The 19,067-nt window shown below is 45.7% G+C and overlaps 1 protein-coding gene across 16 annotated transcripts in view; it reads right to left on the bottom strand.

Annotated features, from left to right (window-relative positions):
* The window catches only part of LOC111957411 (splicing regulator ARVCF), a 194,995-nt gene that overhangs the window by 81,574 nt on the left and 94,354 nt on the right, over window positions 1–19,067 (bottom strand). For 9 of the 16 annotated variants that reach the window (XM_023978214.1, XM_023978220.1, XM_023978217.1 and 6 more), the window contains exons 2-5: window positions 12,283–12,441; window positions 11,932–11,952; window positions 10,030–10,188; window positions 6,652–7,325 (exon numbers count right to left, since the gene is read on the bottom strand). In XM_023978214.1, coding sequence (XP_023833982.1) covers window positions 6,652–7,325; window positions 10,030–10,188; window positions 11,932–11,952; window positions 12,283–12,441 — 1,013 coding nt within the window. The remainder of the gene's footprint in view (window positions 1–6,651; window positions 7,326–10,029; window positions 10,189–11,931; window positions 11,953–12,282; window positions 12,442–19,067) is intronic. The other 7 variants (XM_023978222.1, XM_070437002.1, XM_070437003.1 and 4 more) reach the window with 3 other exon arrangements.

Genomic DNA, 19,067 nt, shown 5'->3' with positions numbered 1-19,067 from the left:
GAGCTAGTCCAGTATTTACTTGAATTCTAAGATTTTTTATGTTAATTATGTGCTTTAAATTTCTCCCGCTGCCACTATGCAGCGTTGCGAGGAGAATCTCATCATGGTATTGCGTGTTTGGGGCACATTACTTTGGGTAATAAGCCCCTCGGTAACATATCAGCTTTTATGGCAACTACGTTTTACATTTTACTTCCAGTGAAATCAATACATATGAACTGGAGAAAAAAGCTCTACCCAAGAGCAATGTAAACTAGACACTAAATCCTTATATATTCAGTACGGCCGGGGTTGAGCTGATATTAAAGATAAAGTACCAAAACACAGCGGGAGATAAGACCAGGTCTGAGAGGCAAGCAGCTAAAGACAGGCCAGGGTCTGGAGAGGCAGAGCTAAGAAACAACAGGGTCTGAGAGAAAAGCAGCTAAGATAAGTGCCAGGTCTGGAGAGGCAAGCAGCTAAAAAGAGCCAGGGTCTGGAGAGAAAAAGCAGCTAAAGATAAGGCCAGGGTCTGGAAGAGGCAAGCAGCTAAAGATAAGGACCAGGGTCTGGAGAGGCAAGCAGCTAAAGATAAGGCCAGGGTCTGGAGAGCGCAAGCAGCTAAAGACAAGCCAGGGTCTGGAAGGCAAGCAGCTAAAGACAAGACCAGTCTGGAGAGGCAAGCAGCTAAAGAATAGACCAGGGTCTGGAGAGGCAAGCAGCTAAAGCATAAGACCAGGGTCTGGAGAGGCAAGCAGCTGCATTGAAATGTGAACCACAAGCAGAGACTAAGCTGAAAGACACCAAATGCCAAGAAAAGTCTATGTTTCTAAGGCATTAGTGTGGTTTTGGTCTTGTGGTACGTGGTTAGGTTTAGTTATCATGGCCTAATTGCAAGGGTAGCCTTGATCAGACAGCTTCTGAAACAGTTGTCTCCTTCTCCAGCTTCAAAAATGACCTTATTGCTACTTCCTTGAAGGGTGTTGGTTGAGGACATCTCAATGGAATGGTWTAGTTCAGTCTACCCTCACCACCTCCTGTTTCTCACAGAATGGTTCCTTCCAGTCTAAGGAATGTACAATGGAACCATTCCAGGAACCAGGAGGGTTGAGGGTGGACTGGAACGTGAAGCACCACAAACCTCAAGCTCTGCCTTCAGCCCTGGTAATGAGGAAGGCCCCAGAGCTACGAGCTCTGCTCTGATTAAGCCCTAGTCATTAAGGCCAGGCTGGAACCGGCCTGCAAGCCTGCCTGCTACACTGAGGTTTTGGTCTGGAGGGCCTCTCAGCTAGCCTGGATAAACCAGTCTGAGCCCTGTGCTCACCATTGAGAGTAGCATTCAGTCTAGTTGAACCAGGCTAACTCATAGCTGCATGATAGATGGAAAAAGGCTGTGAGTAAGTAGAGGTTATACAGTACCAAGCATTCCTTTGTGAACACCCTGTCTGGTCTAACCACACATTCAGAAATACAGTTAGGGGATTCAAATGCTAACAGAAATAGAAGATGACGAGCCAAATCAACACTGCTGTGAATAAACCTCTGAAACAGAGAGTTATAGAGGGCATTACCAAATGATGTCTTCATTGCTATCAGATACATGCGCATACATCAACCGTCACACTCATACACACACTGAGAATCAGTGTACAGTTGGGGTTGAACTGGAACTCATTTAGATACACCTGATGCCGGGGTTGGTAAACGAGGTGCGGGCTGAGTGATGGGAATGTCAGCATTTGCATTTAAATTGGCACCATTGTGTTGATATAGGTGGGGTTTATTCACAGGATGTAAAAGACCCTTGCCGCTTCAAAGCTACAGCCGGCACCGYCGGCAGGCATAATGCTCACAGGATGATTACAGAAGCAGCTCACACTCATGTTAATGGAGCTGCTAAAGTAAGTGAGTGCGAAAGAGAGAGAAAGAAGAGARTGTGTAGGAGTGACAGCCAGCACATAGTAAAAAGGCTTCAGTGACATCCGTCTTTTTCTTTCCCTGTTATCTTCTGTCAATTATGTAGATCAAATCTCTATTCCTGTGGTCTCTGACCCTCTCCAATCCCTAAGGAGACAAACCCTAAAGGATTAGCAGTGGAGACATAATGTGTCCATCTCTGTTTGGAGGAACACAACAGATTGGTCATGCTCAGTTATGAATGTGAGCAATAAGTGACTTCTGATTCACAAGAGGCATGGCTACAAAACATCAGAAACATGTTCCTGTTGTATTCTAACTGATCCTACTGTCATCTCTTATTTCAATGACATGGGGGGAAGAAGAAAAACACTGTTCAGAACTTAGTTTCCCATCATTGGACAACTTTACTTCATAGTTTCTCTTCTCTCTCTCTCTTCTCCTCTCTTCTTCGCTCACTCTTTCTCTCTCCTCTCTCTCTCTCTCTGCTCTCTCTGCCTCTCTTCTCTCTCTCTCTCTGCTTCCCCATCTCTCTCTTCTCTTCTCTCTCTCTCTCGCGCTGTCCTCTCTCCTCTCTCTTCCCCCCTTTCTCTTCTCTCCTCCTCTCTCTCTCCTCTCTCTCTCTCTCTCTCTCTCTCTTCTCTCTCTCTCTCTCTCTCTCCTCTCTCTCTCTCTCTCTCTCTCTCTCTCTCTCTTTCCTCTCTCTACTCTCTACTCTCTCCTCTCTCTCTTCTCTCTCTCTTCTCTCTGCCTACCTCTCTCTCTCTGCTCTCGTCATCTCTCTCTCTCTCTCTCTCTCTCTCTCTCTCTCTCTCTCTCACTCGTCCTCTCTCTCTCTCTTCTCTCTTTCTCTCTCTCTCTCTCTCCTCTCTCTCTTCTCTCTCTCTCTCTCTCTCTCTCTTCTCTCTCTTCTCTCTCTCTCTTCTCTCTCTCACTCTCGCATCTCTCTCTCTCTCTTCTCTCTCTCTCTCGCCTCTCTCCTCTCTTCTCTCTCTCTCTCTCTCTCTCTCTCTTCTGTGTAGATGGGGAGGAGAGGCAACCTGGAGGCCCCAGGGTGCGTGCAGGCAGTTGCCAGCATGGCCCCGCGTCACACCAGGAAGATCGCGATTGGCTCCAGACATCGCCATTGTCTTGCAGAGTTTCAAAAGCAGCTATTAACAGTGCCTGGAAAACCACACCACCACATATATATATATTTAATATATATATATATATAGATTATAAATTATATATAATAACATTTACACACACACACCACACACAACACACACACACACACCACACACCACACAACACACACACACACACACACCACACACACACACACACACACACACAACACACACCACACACACCACCAAACAACACACACACACACACACACACACACACACACACACACACGCATATATATATAAGCTATATATATACACACACACACACAAATGATTCTTGCATTGCTAATCAGATACATGCGCATACATCAACCGTGCACACTCATACACACACTAGAGAGAGAGAGAGAGAGAGAGAAGAGAGAGAGAGAACAGAGACGAGAGATGAAAGCGGAACTAGAAGTGCAAGTTGTCCAATGATGGGAAAACTAAGTTTCTGAACAGTGTTTTTCTTCTTCCCCCATGTCATTGTGAAATAAGAAAAACAAACAAAGAAATGACAGTGATCAGTAGAATACAACAGAACATGTTTCTGATGTTTGTAGCCATGCCTCTTGTGAATCAGAAGTCAGCATATACCACACACACATATACACACACATTGAGCCACGCACAAATTCTCACTCACACACACACATATACACATGTACACACCAAAGAAGAAAGAGAGAGATGTAGGGTGGAAACACACAACCACACCCACACACCCCACACCACACACACCCACACAGACCAATGCAGAGGGGGACAAACACCTACATACTGTAGAATGCTGACACACACACACACCTAACTAAAGACTACAAGTCTTGCGGACCAGTTCTCCCTCCTAAACCCCCTTTGTAAAAAATTTAGATTACTATAACTCCACCATGTTGACCTAATGTTATCTTCGACGACAGCGCAGAAACCATTTTTGCCCGCTAAACATCTTCATTTTATTTTCCTTTTAATTGAGGGTTGTCAAAGTGACTAACGCATAAGCTGTTAATTCACACATTCATTACCAGCAGCTTCATTATGTGCATTATGTTCTTGGAGACATACTAATTGAGTGTGAGTCGAGAGTAACAGTAAGAGTGAGTGTGATAGAGGAGTGAGAGTGAGAGTGAGAGTGAGGATGTGAGTCGGGAGGAGGACGAGGAGACGGAGGACGTAACAGAACAAACGGAGAGTGCGTGCGCGTGAGAGACCTGAGCAGAGCTGAGAGCGAGAGCGAGCAGCTGAGCGTGAGAGTAGGAGTGAGAGTGATGAGTGTTCAGAGGACAGATCACGGCTCTGGCAGGCGCTCCTTGTCATGCCTAATTCTAAAACTATGCAAAGGTCTCTTGTATTCACTTATACTGTATTACAGATGTGTTATGTTTGTGGATAGGTACACAAGAAGGTATGAAACATATCAGTGTAGAAATCACTAGTTTTCCCAAAAAATGACAAGAGGCGATTATGAATGCCTCGTAATGGGTGAAAGTAATCATAGCGAGGCTACAACCTGCAAAGAATGACCTAGTCAGGTTGGTTGTATTGCTTTGTGCTGCTGCGCTGAATAGTTAGTAATATGTCGTACAACTACAGGCGGAACGTACAAAATTGCGCTAGTACACAGAAACCAGCTATCTCCTCAGCCAAGTGTATGAGTGAACCATTACTACTGGGCGTGTGGTGTGTGTGTGTTGTGTCGTAGTGCGTGAGTCTGTGATTGTGTAGTAGTGAGTGTGATGAATAGTGATTTGTTGAGATAGTAGTTAGTGTGTAAGTTGTGTGTAGTGTGTGTGTAGTGTAGTATGTGTGGTGTGCTATGAGTATTCCATGCCAGACGGAAGCTCTGATGGAATAGACCATTCAATCATGTACTTCCTGCTCCTGTAGCTAGGCAATAAATACAAACCACAATCACCATCTGCCCTTTGAATCCAGGGTGTGTGTGATTAAGGAACGTACCCAGACACTCAGCCGACACTGTCAGCAGGCTGTTACACTGCCTACTCTAATCATCTGACCATTTACAGAACCACTCACAACATGACCACAGCACAAACAACACACAACACACACACACACACACACACACACACGACCACACACACACACACACACACACACACACACACACACACACACACACACACACACACACACACACACATAGGATTCCTATCTTCCTCCCTCACAAACCTCCTCAGTTCAATTCCCTTAAAACTGGCTCAGGGCCCACATTTAATTTCTCTTCCAATGGAAATTAATAAATCCATCTTTCACAGATCACCGATAAAAAATAAAAGGTCTTTAAAACACACACTGCTCCCCGTCCTGCGCCTGTCCTAAGTCAAGCATGCTTGTGGTTTCTTTCTTGTGCTACAGAGTACAGGAAAAGTAGACATTTGTGTGGCCTGGAGGACTGCACAATCACAAAGGGAGATACGGTGGTGTTTTAAGGGAGACGAGGGTCCATTTTGGGGTCTTTGTCAGAGGCTAACTGTCTGTTTTCTGGCAGATGGAGCCGGAGGTTACAGACCTGTTAATGACAGTCCAGTGAAGAGGCTCAGGGAAGAAGATGGACAACACTGGAGCCTGTATTTAACACTCTCTCTCTACCTACATCTCCATACAAGCATTTCGCTACACGCAAAATAATATCTGTAAAATATGTGTAAACGACCAATAAAAATGTAATATGATTCCCTTTTTCTATGGTCTCTCTCTCACGGTCTCTCTTTCTGTATCTAACAATATCTGTATCCCTCTCTCCCTATCTAACTGTGTCTCTGTCTCTGACCATTCCCCACGTTCTGTGTTATTGTTCCAGTATTCGCTTTTGAACGTGTGTTGAAACTAAGTACATTCCTTTGGTGAATGTTTGGAGCGCAGACCTGAATCTATCTCCCTTGATTTACAACAGGACATGAGTTGTTAACCCCCACTGGTTCTTCCTTCCCCCTCTTGGGTGAGAGGGGGTCTGATAGAAGTTATTCATTGCAAACCTGATCTGACCTATTTGGATTCCCGTGGACAGTCATGACACACTTTATTTTAAGGGTACCGAATAAACCATTTATAATGAATTTATAAATTGTGTGTTCACCATTTATTAATCATTACACCCACATTTATAAATGTTAGTAGGTATTTATTCACACATTTATATTTCCTTAAACATCCTGTGTTGTGATGATTCTTTGACCAGGTACTGCTGGAAAGTCTACCAATAGCATGCCCATCTTTTTGTGAGAAATTACACTGGTCATTCAAAACATTCAGAAAGTATCTATAATGTATAAATAGCGCTCACTTTAGATCAGGGACTGCAAAAAGAAAACTAATAATAAGTAAATGGGTTTATAAATGTGGGAGTAATGATTAACAGATGGTGAACACACAATTTATTAATATCTTATAAATGGTTAAAGTTTTACTCTTAACATTTAAGTAACAAGGAAGACCTGTTTTCAAGGTCTTTTCAGACACCCTAAACCAAAACAAAACCAGTCCAATCCTATCTTCCACTCACAGAACATAGGTCCTCTATACATTTTCAGACAACTAAAAACAGACAGCATTCTGTCACGTCTCTCGTTCTCACCTGATGCGTGGCCCGTCGCGGAGCGGCTCTCTCATGGTTCTGCCGCGGTTGGTGCCTGGCAGCGTGCCTTGGCACTGGCTAGCAGTGGAGTAGTCAGGCTCCAGGTCATAGGGCTCCTCCTCCTCGGGGCCCAGGCTGCGGCGGTCGTCCTCCAGTCCGTATGGCTCTGGCTGGAAGCGTTCTGGCTGCGACCGGTTCAGGTCCACACTGCTGTTGCCCATGGGGACCTGGGGCTGGGCCACGTGGCCGTAGTCATCCTTCCGGATGGGTAGGGTCCCGTAGCTGTTCTCTGGCCGATAGCTGTTAGCCATAGCGTAGGGGTAGCGGGGTGGCCGGAAGTTGACTCCGCGGGACAGGCTGCCGTAGTTGTCCGTCGCGTCTCCAATGCCGTAGCCGTCGTGGAGGCCGTAGTGGCGCCCACCGTACTGACTCCCACCAGCGTCGGGGGGGAGTGCGTCGCTGTAGGAGTCGTTGTAGTTGTTGTAGGAGCGTGTGAGCGTGGAGGTGGCCTGTGGCGTGGTGATGTAGCGCTCGCCATTCTTCAGGTAGCGCCGGTCGATGGAGTCTGTGTAGCTGCCCAGCGGGGACGAGCCCTCAGGCAGGGGCAGGCCGTCGGGGCCCAGGGGCACCTGGCGAACCGTCCGCGTGGTCACCGTCTTCACCATCTTAGTCACCTAGAGGGGGAGACGAGGTCACAAAGACAGAGATAACAACTGATTACCTAATCCCCATTACATTAGTAGTTCATCCGTTACTACCCAATCCTGGAAGTCTGTGTCGTGTGTATGGGCCACACCATGAGCAACAGTTGATGAGAACCATGTTGAAGCATTCTGATCAACCAGACAGGACTGTACTGAACAGTATGTTGAGGTGTCCCACCAGACAGAGAGACCACAGATTAATCTCTTCCCCAGACGGCTCTCTCTATAGGGCAGCAATTGAGCCTGGGGATGAGGTTACCCACAGTGACAGACAGGTGGTTAGGACTGAGACACAGCGTGGACACAGCACACCGATGTAGCCTGTTGAATCACACAGACAGGAAAGTGGGATGCCGAAGTCACACAGTGAGAGAGAGGCTGAGGAATGAGATGAGGGTTGTTCCTTTAAAGAGTGACCTCTGAAGTTGTTAGTATCACATTGCTCAGACCGCAGGCATTGTCAACAACAGGTCAAAGTCATGCATTGGGAAASTCAGTGACAAGAAAGGGTCGTACCATTGCCTTTAATTCATTTCTATTAGAAAAACTTGAGGCTAGGTTGTGTTGGAAGTAAGGTTGAGGTTCTGCGACATGTTCCAATAATAGTTCCAAGAGCATCTGTTTAGTGCAGTAGTAGGACAACAGTCTTGGATGCAGTGCGCAGAACCTTGACTTCCACTTAAGGTGCATGGTCAGAAGCTGCAGCCCAAATGGCACCCTGTCCCTATACAGTACACTACTTTTGACAAGAGCCCATAGGGCTTTGGTCAAAAGTAGTACACTACCTAGGGAATAAGGTGCAGTTTGGGACAAATTAAGAATCATAACTGGTAACTGTGACAGTCTTATAGAGCACTATTAAACTGTATATATATATATATATATGTCTATACACCTTGTCCTTAACAAATCACACTCCTACTTGTCTGAGAGTGCTGAAACTGTCTGGCAGTCAGAGAGGGCTAGTTGCATCTCACCTCCTCCTGAGGTTCAGCACCGATACAGAAACCAATTTGCTGCCCAGTGAATTCTGCAGTGGCGATAATTGGCTATTTTGTCCGCGGCTATAAATTAATCTTCAAAATTAATGAGGTTGATGAAAATGAATCGTCATTGGAGGGGGCCCTATGTCTCACTCTGATACAATTCGTGTTTTGCCTGACAAGATGCACAGAGATGGTTCATTCCCACTCAACTGGTAGACAAGTACTTCACTGAAATGAGCTTTTTCACATGAACACAGAAAGAGACTGGTTTCTGATTAGTTACATTTTCTGATACAACCACTTTGCTGAACTCTTAATTATAATACACCAGGTTTATAGTCATATTTATATATAGAATTTTAGCAAAGGCATGAAATAATAACAAGGAACCTCAATAAAGTATTAAACACATCTCCTCAAAAGAGGAAGCAGGGAACAAAATGTGAATGATAAATGCTAAACATTCACACTCATTAAAAATGTAATCTTCATCCCATTTTCACAAAGCCTTTAGTTTGTTCACACACTGTCCCTTTCTCAAACTGTGAGCTATTTTAAATTCTAACCGGCAGAAAACTGTCTACTTTAAGTCATGTCAAGGTTCATTTCTTCTTAGTGAATAATTTCGGTGCACCCGCAACATCTAAAGCTCACCCTTCTTTTGTTACTTCACACTATGCTGGCATAGCTGCTCCCCCTCGCTTTGCATGTAACTCACACATAATCATCCCTTTCATGTTAAAAATAAAGCCTTTTTCTGGTTCTTAACTTAATGAAACAGCTTGAGCACAAGGCCACCACTGGCCTTGAAATGACAGGCTGGCTTCTCTTCTGAGCTGGTCGATTAAGGGACTTTTATTGCCATTCATTTCAATGGAGGTGGTGATGGTAATTGAGTACAGACCTGGGTGGGACTAGGTCTCTTCACCTAAAACAACCTTATGCCTGCTACACTGTGCTGAAGTGTGGAAATGATCTCTAAGATCTGGGGTTGAGGATCACTACTCTGAACCATACAGCAGTGTTCAATCCTGGTTATGGTCCTAATCCACCACAAGCTGAAAATCTGCAGTGGCCCAAACTCCTTCCATCTTGCACAAGGCCGTGTTTCAACTCAGCCAGGGAGAGAAGCCTAGACATACACTTCATGTTTGTACTAACATGACTTCTAAAGAGCCTTCGCTGGTACAGCACGAAAAAACGCAAGACAGGTTTCAAACAGAACTCTGATCTGTTGGAAGATCACAACACGCTAAACAAGCACTACTGGGACTGGGGATGGTGCTTCAGAGAGGGCCCAACTAGATCACTGTAAACAGGCTAAAAGAGAATCTCTAAATGCTGGTGTGTGTGTGTGTCGAGGCCATGTGGCGAAGGCAGCGTGCTACCTTGCCGTAATGAAAGGTGCCTGCAGTCAAACTGGGGCATATGTTTACCAACTGTTAGGCTGTTAAAGGGGGAGGAGAAAGGGAGAGCAGGCGTCACTTTCAGTCTTTATAGTGCTGTAACACTTTCACGATCTCTGCCGCATTCAACTTTTATAGACAGACAGAGCTCAAACTGACACACCAGCTGGGGGTTAGTGGAAGCATTTAGGGAGGTTTAGGGTCAGGGAGGTGCAAGTGGGAGGGGTTGGGGGTTCCCTTCAAGCCACAAACCAGACGTTTGGATGCCTTTGTTTTCTTTACTGGGTCTGTCTCTGATGGGGAGGGGGTGGGAGAAGGGGTGGGCACCAGGGTGCTGGGTTTGGACTGCTGGATGATGGAACCTCCTGGCACCACCAGGGTCTTTGTGACGGTCACTGGCAGGTACCTGCGGCGAGTGATGGTTTTGATCACCTTGGTCACCTATGGGAAAGTGTTGAGGGCCGAGGTGGTCAATCAGTAGTACTGGGCATCACAGTTGTTTGAAAACACGTGATTCAACAACATAGGAATAAACGATCACCAAAAAATGACAGGGTAAAATCGCACATCAAATTGTTTTGCATTTTGTATCAGAGTGGCTTTCGTTCTTTCCCTTCACACCTTTCTCCCTGTTGTGTTTAATTTGTTTATATGGCCTGCCTTAACCCTCATTAACTCCCATCCACAGGACAGGGCGGAATGCCACTGCTTTTGATCGTTTTATTTATCTCTTTTAAAGAACAGTGGTAGTGTTTCACCCAACATTCACCATTCAGCCAGAGGGCAGCTGGAGAATGTCCAAAGAAAAGCACAGTGTTGGGAGGGAGATTGAGGATGGACGTGGTGGAGCCACTTTCCTTTGTGTGTGTGTGTGTGTTTGTGTGTGTGTGTGTTTGTATGTGTGTGTGCACGTGCGTGTGTGGTGGAGCTCCTTCCCTTCTCACCAGTTAGCTAGTTCCACATACCGGCCAGCACACTGACTCACTCCTTTACAGCTGGAGCGGATAGAAAGTTAGGCTTTAGTTAGCCTTTAAACAACACTTAATTCACAGGCCTTGTTATGGTCTGTTTGTTTAGGTGTGGTGGCTGGCTACTGACACTGCTGCCTATACTGCTGCTTGCCTTGTGTGCAAATGTGTTTATCATTAAAAAAAACATGTTTTTCCAAAAGCAGAAAGATGTGAAATCCTAGTGTTTCATCTTGCTGTGCTTGGAGGGGATACTCAGAAGGCATTCAAGGAAATGCATGAGTAGTATGCAGCTAGCTGCAGCATCCTGTTGAAAGGAAGCCAATAATACATCATTTGAAAAGATGAGATGTAAAGATGAGTCTGGAAACATCACGTGTGCAGTCTTCCATCACAAGCTGCCTAGCCAATACATTTGCCACAATTATAAAGCAACAGTCAAAACCATCTCTTCCAAGGCTTACATCCAGATGAATCTGTGTCTTCCCTTCAAAATGACTTCCAAAAGCATCCTCTCTCTCGTCCCTGTGGAATTGAGTGTCCTTAAAAACAGTGACCCTCGTAGCCCTTGACTATGTTTTATTTAGCTGTGTGTGCGTTAGTTTGTGTGTGTGCGTGAGTGAGTCCAATCCCCTACAGTAAATAGGATAGCAGCACACACACACAGTGAAACAGAGCGATTAGCTGGTCTGTTTAATTACAAACTCTGTAGTGTCTCTAGTGTGCCAGCAGCTCTACCCTTGGTCCCTCCGTAGGGTCCCTCCCTAGGGAACCAGACTGTCAGAATAGAACACATCTCTGCTTCACTGGAGATGTGGGGCGAGTCCCAAGCTGCGTCCCAAATGGCACCCTACTCCTTATATAGTGSACTACTTTTGTCCAGAGCTCTGGGCTATAGTGCACTGTATAGGGAACAGGGTGCCATTCGGGACGTAACCACATTCCATCCGGAATCACACAGCACTGAGACACTGTCTGGAGAGGTAGTGTGCATAGCGTGGAGCAGGGCTGACTGAAGGGTGAAAGCTGTGAGCTGTGTTTAGGAAGGCCAGTAACGGTAAGAGTACTGGAGCTGTGCAGCGTTGGGGTGGCTGTGATGCTGTAAGAGTGACAGACAGACTGTGTGACAGGGTTGAGGGCGTGGCTGACATGGGCACACACAAAATGGTGACGTGAGTTGATAGTAAAGTGGTGGGGGGGGGGGGTTCCAACTCACCTTCAGGTTAGTTGACATATCCTTATATAGAAACAACAAAACACAAGAGGGCAATCAAGAAAAAATAACCTGCAACACAAAATACTGTAGGAGCTGATACAGAATGAGCACCAAGAAATAAGACAACATCTGGGTTAGGGAAAAGGATAGAAAACACATCTCGTTAAAGGATTACGGGCCTTACAGATCTTAACTTTTGGCTACATATATGTCACAGGGTTGTAACCACCCCAAACAATTTGTCACATTAAAGTTGAAATCTAGTGTGTGAGCCTTGAGTTCCTTCTCATTCAGCGCATAGGTACCCTCTACCTAATGTGATCTGTGTGTCAACTTGGCTTCCCCCAGTACCTTGGTTTCTGTGCGTCGCGTGGTGCCRTCGTCGGAGGTGACAACGGACACGTGGGAGGTGGGCGTGCCAGGGTCCTCCTCGATGGTGACCGTCTCCTCCACCATCTCCTGGGGCTCCTGCATCATGGCCAGAGACGTCTGGTTACTGGGGCTCTGCTCCTGGAGAGAGACAAGGAGAAATGGTTAGAGATTGGAGGAGAGGACACCAAAACCTTTTATTTAAGGAGATCGGTGTGCTGACCACCTTACGCATGCTTTATTATTTGACAGCACAGTCTGAAATGAGGTTGGGAGATACACATAGAGGGACAGATAGATGAGAAGGGCTGAGACTGGATATGTAACCCCGTCACCAGGGGTACACCCTGTATGTGGTCTGCAGCTGAACTTACACACACCCTACAAGGTCTGAGGCTGCACTTCATACGCAGTTACAATATATTCTCATCATCATACCACCCTGCATCCCACTGCTGGCCTTGCTTCTGAAGCTAAGCAGGGTTGGTCCTGGTCAGTCCCTGGATGGGAGACCAGATGCTGCTGGAAGTGGTGTTGGAGGGCCAGTAGGAGGCACCCTTTCCTCTGGTTTAAAAAAATATCTAAATTCCCAAGGGCAGTGATTCGGGACATTGCCCTCTRTAGGGTGCTGGGATGTTAAACGGGTGTCCTGACTCTCTGTGGTCACTAAAAATCTCATGGCACTTATYGTAAGAGTAGGGGTGTTAACCCCGGTGTCCTGGCTAAATTCCTAATCTGGCCCTCATACCATCATGGCCACCTAATCATCCCCAGTTCACAATTGGTTCATTCATCCCCTGTAACTATTTCCCAGGATGTGGCTGTAAATGAGAATGTGTTTGTAACTATCAGTCTATGATGTGGCAGAGTGATCTATTTGGTCAGAAGTGCCCATAACACAGTGGTAGTCTAGGCCTGACAGTTAAGGCAGAGGCTCTCTCAAGGACACTAAAGCCTAGACGGCTATCAGGCATATTGTATTTTATTCATATTTCAGTCAGCCATTTATTGATGAATAGTGTGTTTGTGGGCTGAAGATGGTGCTTTACCTAACCATCTGTGTGTGTGTGTGTGTGTGTGTGTGTGTGTGTGTGTGTGTGTGTGTGTGTGTGTGTGTGTGTGTGTATGAGTATTCCATGCAGACGGAAGCTCTGATTAAAGGGAAGCACCTTCAATCTGTACTTCCCTGTCCTGTCCTGTGTGCTTAAAGCACTTCCTCCATGAGGTAATCTACTACTGTAACAACACCCTGCATGCCCATCTCTCCTGGCTCAAAGTAAAGGAGAAATTGACTGCATCACTACTGGTCTTTGTGAGAGGTATGACATGTTGAATGCACAGAAATGTCTGTTCAAACGACTAGCACATAGCTCAGACACCCCTACATTCACTACAAGACATGCCACCAGAGGTCTCTGTTTGAACTACTAGCACACAGCTCAGACACCCCTACATTCACTACAAGACATGCCACCAGAGGTTTCAGTCAGAACAGACTGTAGGAAACGCACAGTACTACATGGAACTTTATTCCACCACAGGTAACTCAAGCAAGCAGTAAAATCAGGTTAAAAAACAGGTAAAACTACAACTTATGGAACAACTTGTGAAGACTGTGAAGAGACACACAAAGGCATACACACACACGCACACGCTCGCACGCACAAACGCACACACGTGGTATTATAAATGTTGCATTATACAGTCGTGGCCAAAAGTTTTGAGAATGACACAAATATAAATTTCCACAAAGTTTGCTGCTTCAGTGTCTTTAGATATTTTTGTCAGATGTTACTATGGAATACTGAAGTATAATTACAAGCATTTCATAAGTGTCAAAGGCTTTTATTGACAATTACATGAAGTTGATGCAAAGAGTCAATATTTGCAGTCTTTTTCAAGACCTCTGCAATCCGCCTGAGAGGTTATTCGTAAGGGTTTACCCCAACTACTCAACACATGCGCATGCTATCGACATCCATGTTCCCTCTCTCTCTCTCTTGAATTGAAACACATAATGCAGGACGTTTGGCATCGGTCAAATCTCTTTAGTGTCCCCATAACCACTAAGCTGGCGTTGTAGTTCTTCCCCATAACATAGCTGGCTGTTTGTAGTTCCCCATAAGAAATAGCTGCTGTTTGTAGTTCCCATAACCATAGCTGGCTGTTTGTAGTCCCCATAACCACCAACTGGCTGTTTTGTTAGTTCACTCATATAGCTGGCTGTTTACGTAGTTTCCCCGATAACCATCAGCTGGCTGTTGTGTAGTTCCCATCCATCAGCTGGTGTTGTGTAGTTCCCACATATACCATGCAGCTGTGCTGTTTGTAGTTCCCCATAACGATATGCTGGCTGTTGTAGTTCACGCATAGACCGATAGCTGGCGTTTGTATTCCCATTCATACCATAGCTGGCTGTTTGTAGTCCCCATAACATCTGTCGTGCCATGCTGGCTTCGCTAGTCTCTCTTGGTACCCGGTCCCTTATGTTGTGAAGCTCTTAGCACCCTGCAGACGTAGGGCGTTGGTTGGTAAGTTTTCAACCATCATCCGTCTGACAGACATGACTGGCTGTTTATCTGGGTGTAGTGTAAACCAAAATAGCTCACAACGACAACACTCTAGTGGCGTCACGTGAGTAGGTAGTTAAGGGCTATCACTATAATACAGCAGAGATTGTTTCGGAATTTCGATCGAGAACAGTACAACCGTGCATACTATAGTTTGAAAAACACGGGTTAATACAGCCCTCCTTTGCTTGGTTTGTAAAGTTAGCGAACCATTACCCAATACAGAGCTTTACTCCACAAAAATTACCTTTAAGTCGTAGTGCTCGCTGCTTAGTAAAAGCGCTTTTCGCTTCTCATACACAATTTACATGGCGAATTGTTAGTTCCCCACAAAGTTGTGATACATTAGCAGGGTCTCTCTACTGTAAACTCAATTCATCAGATACTCTAACACAGTGCTGTGCTTGTTTAGATCCAGGCTAATAATTGGAGACGCCTGAGGTACTGACCAACAAACAATGATACACATCTTCACTATTAGTCTGGACTCTAGTGACTGTTTGGATCGAGCGAGAGGAGAACTTCGCTCATTTTGACTTTGTCCTGGAAGGGTAGTATAAGCGCAGGTGAACCAAGAAAGGGTGTATGGATGCCAGCAGCCGTAGGCCAGTAGTTACCCACTGCACACATATAAAACCGAACAAGCCCAGCCACGTGGGATTATAGAGTGAGATAACGTGAGGAAAAGACTCCCAACATGGAGAAGCTGATTCTTATCGCTATGCATCTGATCGAGCAAGACAGAGCCAGAGATCTAATCATGGTTCTTGTGAGGCAGAGGGGTTACGCAGCGGTGAGCTGGCCGCTTGGAGGGTCTCAGTGCTCTGCACGTTGCTGGAGCTCAGCTCAGATACACTAGACCTAATTTGACGGTATGGCCTATAGTCGACCAGCATAAACTGTTCCCATCTCGCGTCTACGCAACGTTCAACAGTTACTGTATCACGATAAAGCAAACATCCACTGGCTATACAGTCATCTTTCTTGCTTGTCACGTCCCAGTTCTCCCCTCTCCTTCTCGCTGCTAAATCCGCAAACCCACGCCACACTCTCTTCTCACACGCACACTCACAACTCATTCTCCTCCTTTACGTTTTCTCCCTTTTCATCGATTCAGTCAGGGGTTGGGCTTGATCGTCCGGTACATGTACTCATTATCCATTGACTACAATTCAGTGGACAACTGATGAGGTAGTGGGTGACCTTTTCCCTTTTCTTTCGTCCCATCTTGCTTCTCTCCTCTCTTCTCTACTCTACTCCTCTGTCTCTCCTTCAGATTAGTGCGCACGCCTCCAGCATTCTGTCATGTAGCTCTCTTCCTTCTTCTCCCGCTCTCTTTACTTTACTTGTTTTGGTTTTTCAATGACTGTGGCTGAATAATGTGTCTTCATCAACTTGCATATTGCTAATGTACCGAGGGTGTGTTATCAGGATGGGTTCATGAACTATTAACATATGAAGTGGTGAAATAGGATAGTTTTTTGTAGTCTCTATTAAGGACTTCCCCACTACTAGACCAATCGGGACCAAACAAGAATTAAGATACAAATTATTCAATTCGAGCAAACAGCCATGCAATTCTCTTAGACAAAACACTGTGCTAGGAGATAAATCGGATATAATTTAGAATGATCTCAATGTGCACTTTCAGCTCGTGGCCGTCATGGGACTAGCTACCTTTCAACCAAGTCAGTTGTTCGTTCATAATCTTCTGCCTTCGTACGAGCTTGCCCCGGCAACCATGCTCAAGCAGCTTGCTTTCTTAGGAGGGGTGAGAGAGATGTGGCGAATAAACTTATAGTAAGAGCAGACGAGAGCAGGCGTGAAACAGTGAGGGGAGAGAGCAATCAGCCGCAGAGTGGTAAGGTGCTCAACAAAGGCTATCGACAGGTAAGAGGAGAGCCGGCGGAAAACGATACACTGGAAAGGGAGTAGGTCGTGTGCTCGAGTATGCTAATAAAACTCATGGCCCAAGAGGAGTATGACCACAACATGCTCTGGCAAGAGCCCGGGGGCACGGCAAAGCATAAGCGACTGTTCGTTGTGGAGATTGTCAAATGAGAATGGATGGTAGCCGAAGTGGGGATCGCGAGGAGGAGAGAGCGCGCGAACGCTTCAAAAGCTGATGAATACCACGAAGAATGCAGAAATTGAGAGTAGAAAAAAGCACGTCGGCTGGAAAGGATTGTGTGAAAGAGATGCTGGAACTTGAGAGCGCGAGGTGGAAAACGGATGTTCCTCTGTGAGAGTAATAGATCATCAGGTTACAAAATGATGTAGCGACGTACGGACTAGTAAGATTTGGCGATAGGGAAGAGATAAAACATGGTGCTTGTGCATGGGGGTTTATGAAATGGCGACGGGCGGTCATGGAGGTCCTTAGTTCCGATATAGAAGGAGGAAGAGAAAAGTGTTTGAGCACAGAGACCAGAGGAGTGTGGTAACTGTATGGCGGTAGCTCATGTAGTGAATCGTAAACCATGAGTTTTATGGAAGAAATGGCACGAATGTGATGCAACGTGTTTCAACAAGATGATGGCTGCACAGTGTCGGTATGATGGAAATTTGGCTCATATACTAAAGTCCAGAATGTTTATGAAAAGAGTGATCAGATGAATTTGAGCAGTTAATAGATGTGGACAAAAGATACCTATCTCTGCGAATGGCGAAGTTAAACTATGGATAATCCGAATAAAAAGCTTCCACAGAGGCAGAGGATTAATTGTGGCAGGAGCGCAGCCCAGACAAAAGGGACCAAAGGCTAGCGCAGATGTCAGTGAAGATTCTGCTTGAGATTAGAACGACAGGGTGGGAAGTGTTGACAAGAGGACAGGAGAGGGTGGAGATCACTGATGTGCAATAGGAGATACTGATTAGAAGTTGCGAATAAAGAAGGAGAACGGTGGAAGCTGGCAAAAAGGAGCGAGTGTGCTGTTGGACCTCAAGAGTTGTTCTGGGAGAGAGCGATTAGTCCTCTGTCACACGCCTAGGAGACGAGAACAGGACAGGAATAGCATGACCGGCGATACTATGTAATGGGCTATGAGCACACACCAAAGCAGGTTGAACAGGGCAAGGTTAGCTGCGTGAGAGCGAAAGCCCGATAGTTAAATTACAAAAAAGAATTTAATCGTAATCATCAAAGAACTTGCAAGAGAGAGGGATGTAGCAGTTGTGATCGTGAAGAACGGCTTCAGAGGACGCGGACGCGGAGAAAGTGCAGAGCAAAGCGACGAGACCTGTACTGTCCTAAACGTTGAAATTGCAGGAGAGATGCGAGAAGTACAAGGAGGAGCCGCACAAGGCCGCGAGATACATAGAGTCGATGCATCAGAGGGAGATAGGCGAGCAAAAGGCAGGGTGTAAGAGGCGCGAGGAGAACTTAGGTGCAATGATGAGGCTGAGTAATGACGAGAGTAGAGCGTAAGCAAAGACAGATGTCATTGTCGACGAAAAAAAAAATGAGGGAACGAGGGGGTGAAATGTAGGACACAAAAAAGGTATAACAGTAAGAGGGATATGGGACAGAGGCTATGAGGAGGAACTGGTAAGTCATAGGGTTTCAGATCTGGAAAAGTAGAAAGAAGGACTGACGTTTGAGGCTTAATCCAGAAAGCGTGTCCGAGAGAGCAGGACAAGGTGAAGCGCAGTACATGAGATCAAGCTCTACGTGTCCATGCAAAGCTAAAGCATCCTGAGACATTCATGTGTTGGGGTTTTCTTTCTCAGCCAACGGAGAGTGGGGTACAACTCAAATTGTTCGACCATAAGTAACACGCACTACGTAATATGAATGGTTCATGTCATCATGAAGTGCATTGGAGAGGCTAGTTAAGGATCAATAAACCACCTCCTCCGATCGAGCAACTTTATCGCAAACCATCCAAAGCAGTTTTGGTGGACAGACACTCGCATTTCAGATGATGCGACGCTTCATATGATTTCAATTTTGACGGTTTAAAGATAGAATAAACATAAGTGGCTCGGTGGTAAAAAACAAAACATCGTTATTTTGGGTCCATAGGCAGGAACTCCCCAGAAATAACCCTTTTAATTCCATTGAGAACTTGGGGTCAATCCTCAAGAGGCGGGTGGACAAACAAAAACCACAGAACTTCTGACAACTCCAGCATTGATTATGCAAGAAATGGGTGCCATCGTCAGGATGTGCCAGAAGTTAATTTGAAGCATGCAAAG

The sequence above is a fragment of the Salvelinus sp. IW2-2015 genome, linkage group LG33 (genome assembly GCF_002910315.2).
Source record: "Salvelinus sp. IW2-2015 linkage group LG33, ASM291031v2, whole genome shotgun sequence".
Lineage (NCBI taxonomy): Eukaryota > Metazoa > Chordata > Actinopteri > Salmoniformes > Salmonidae > Salvelinus > Salvelinus sp. IW2-2015.
Note: the sequence above shows the minus strand (reverse complement) of the source record. Positions and strands in the feature narration are given on the sequence as shown.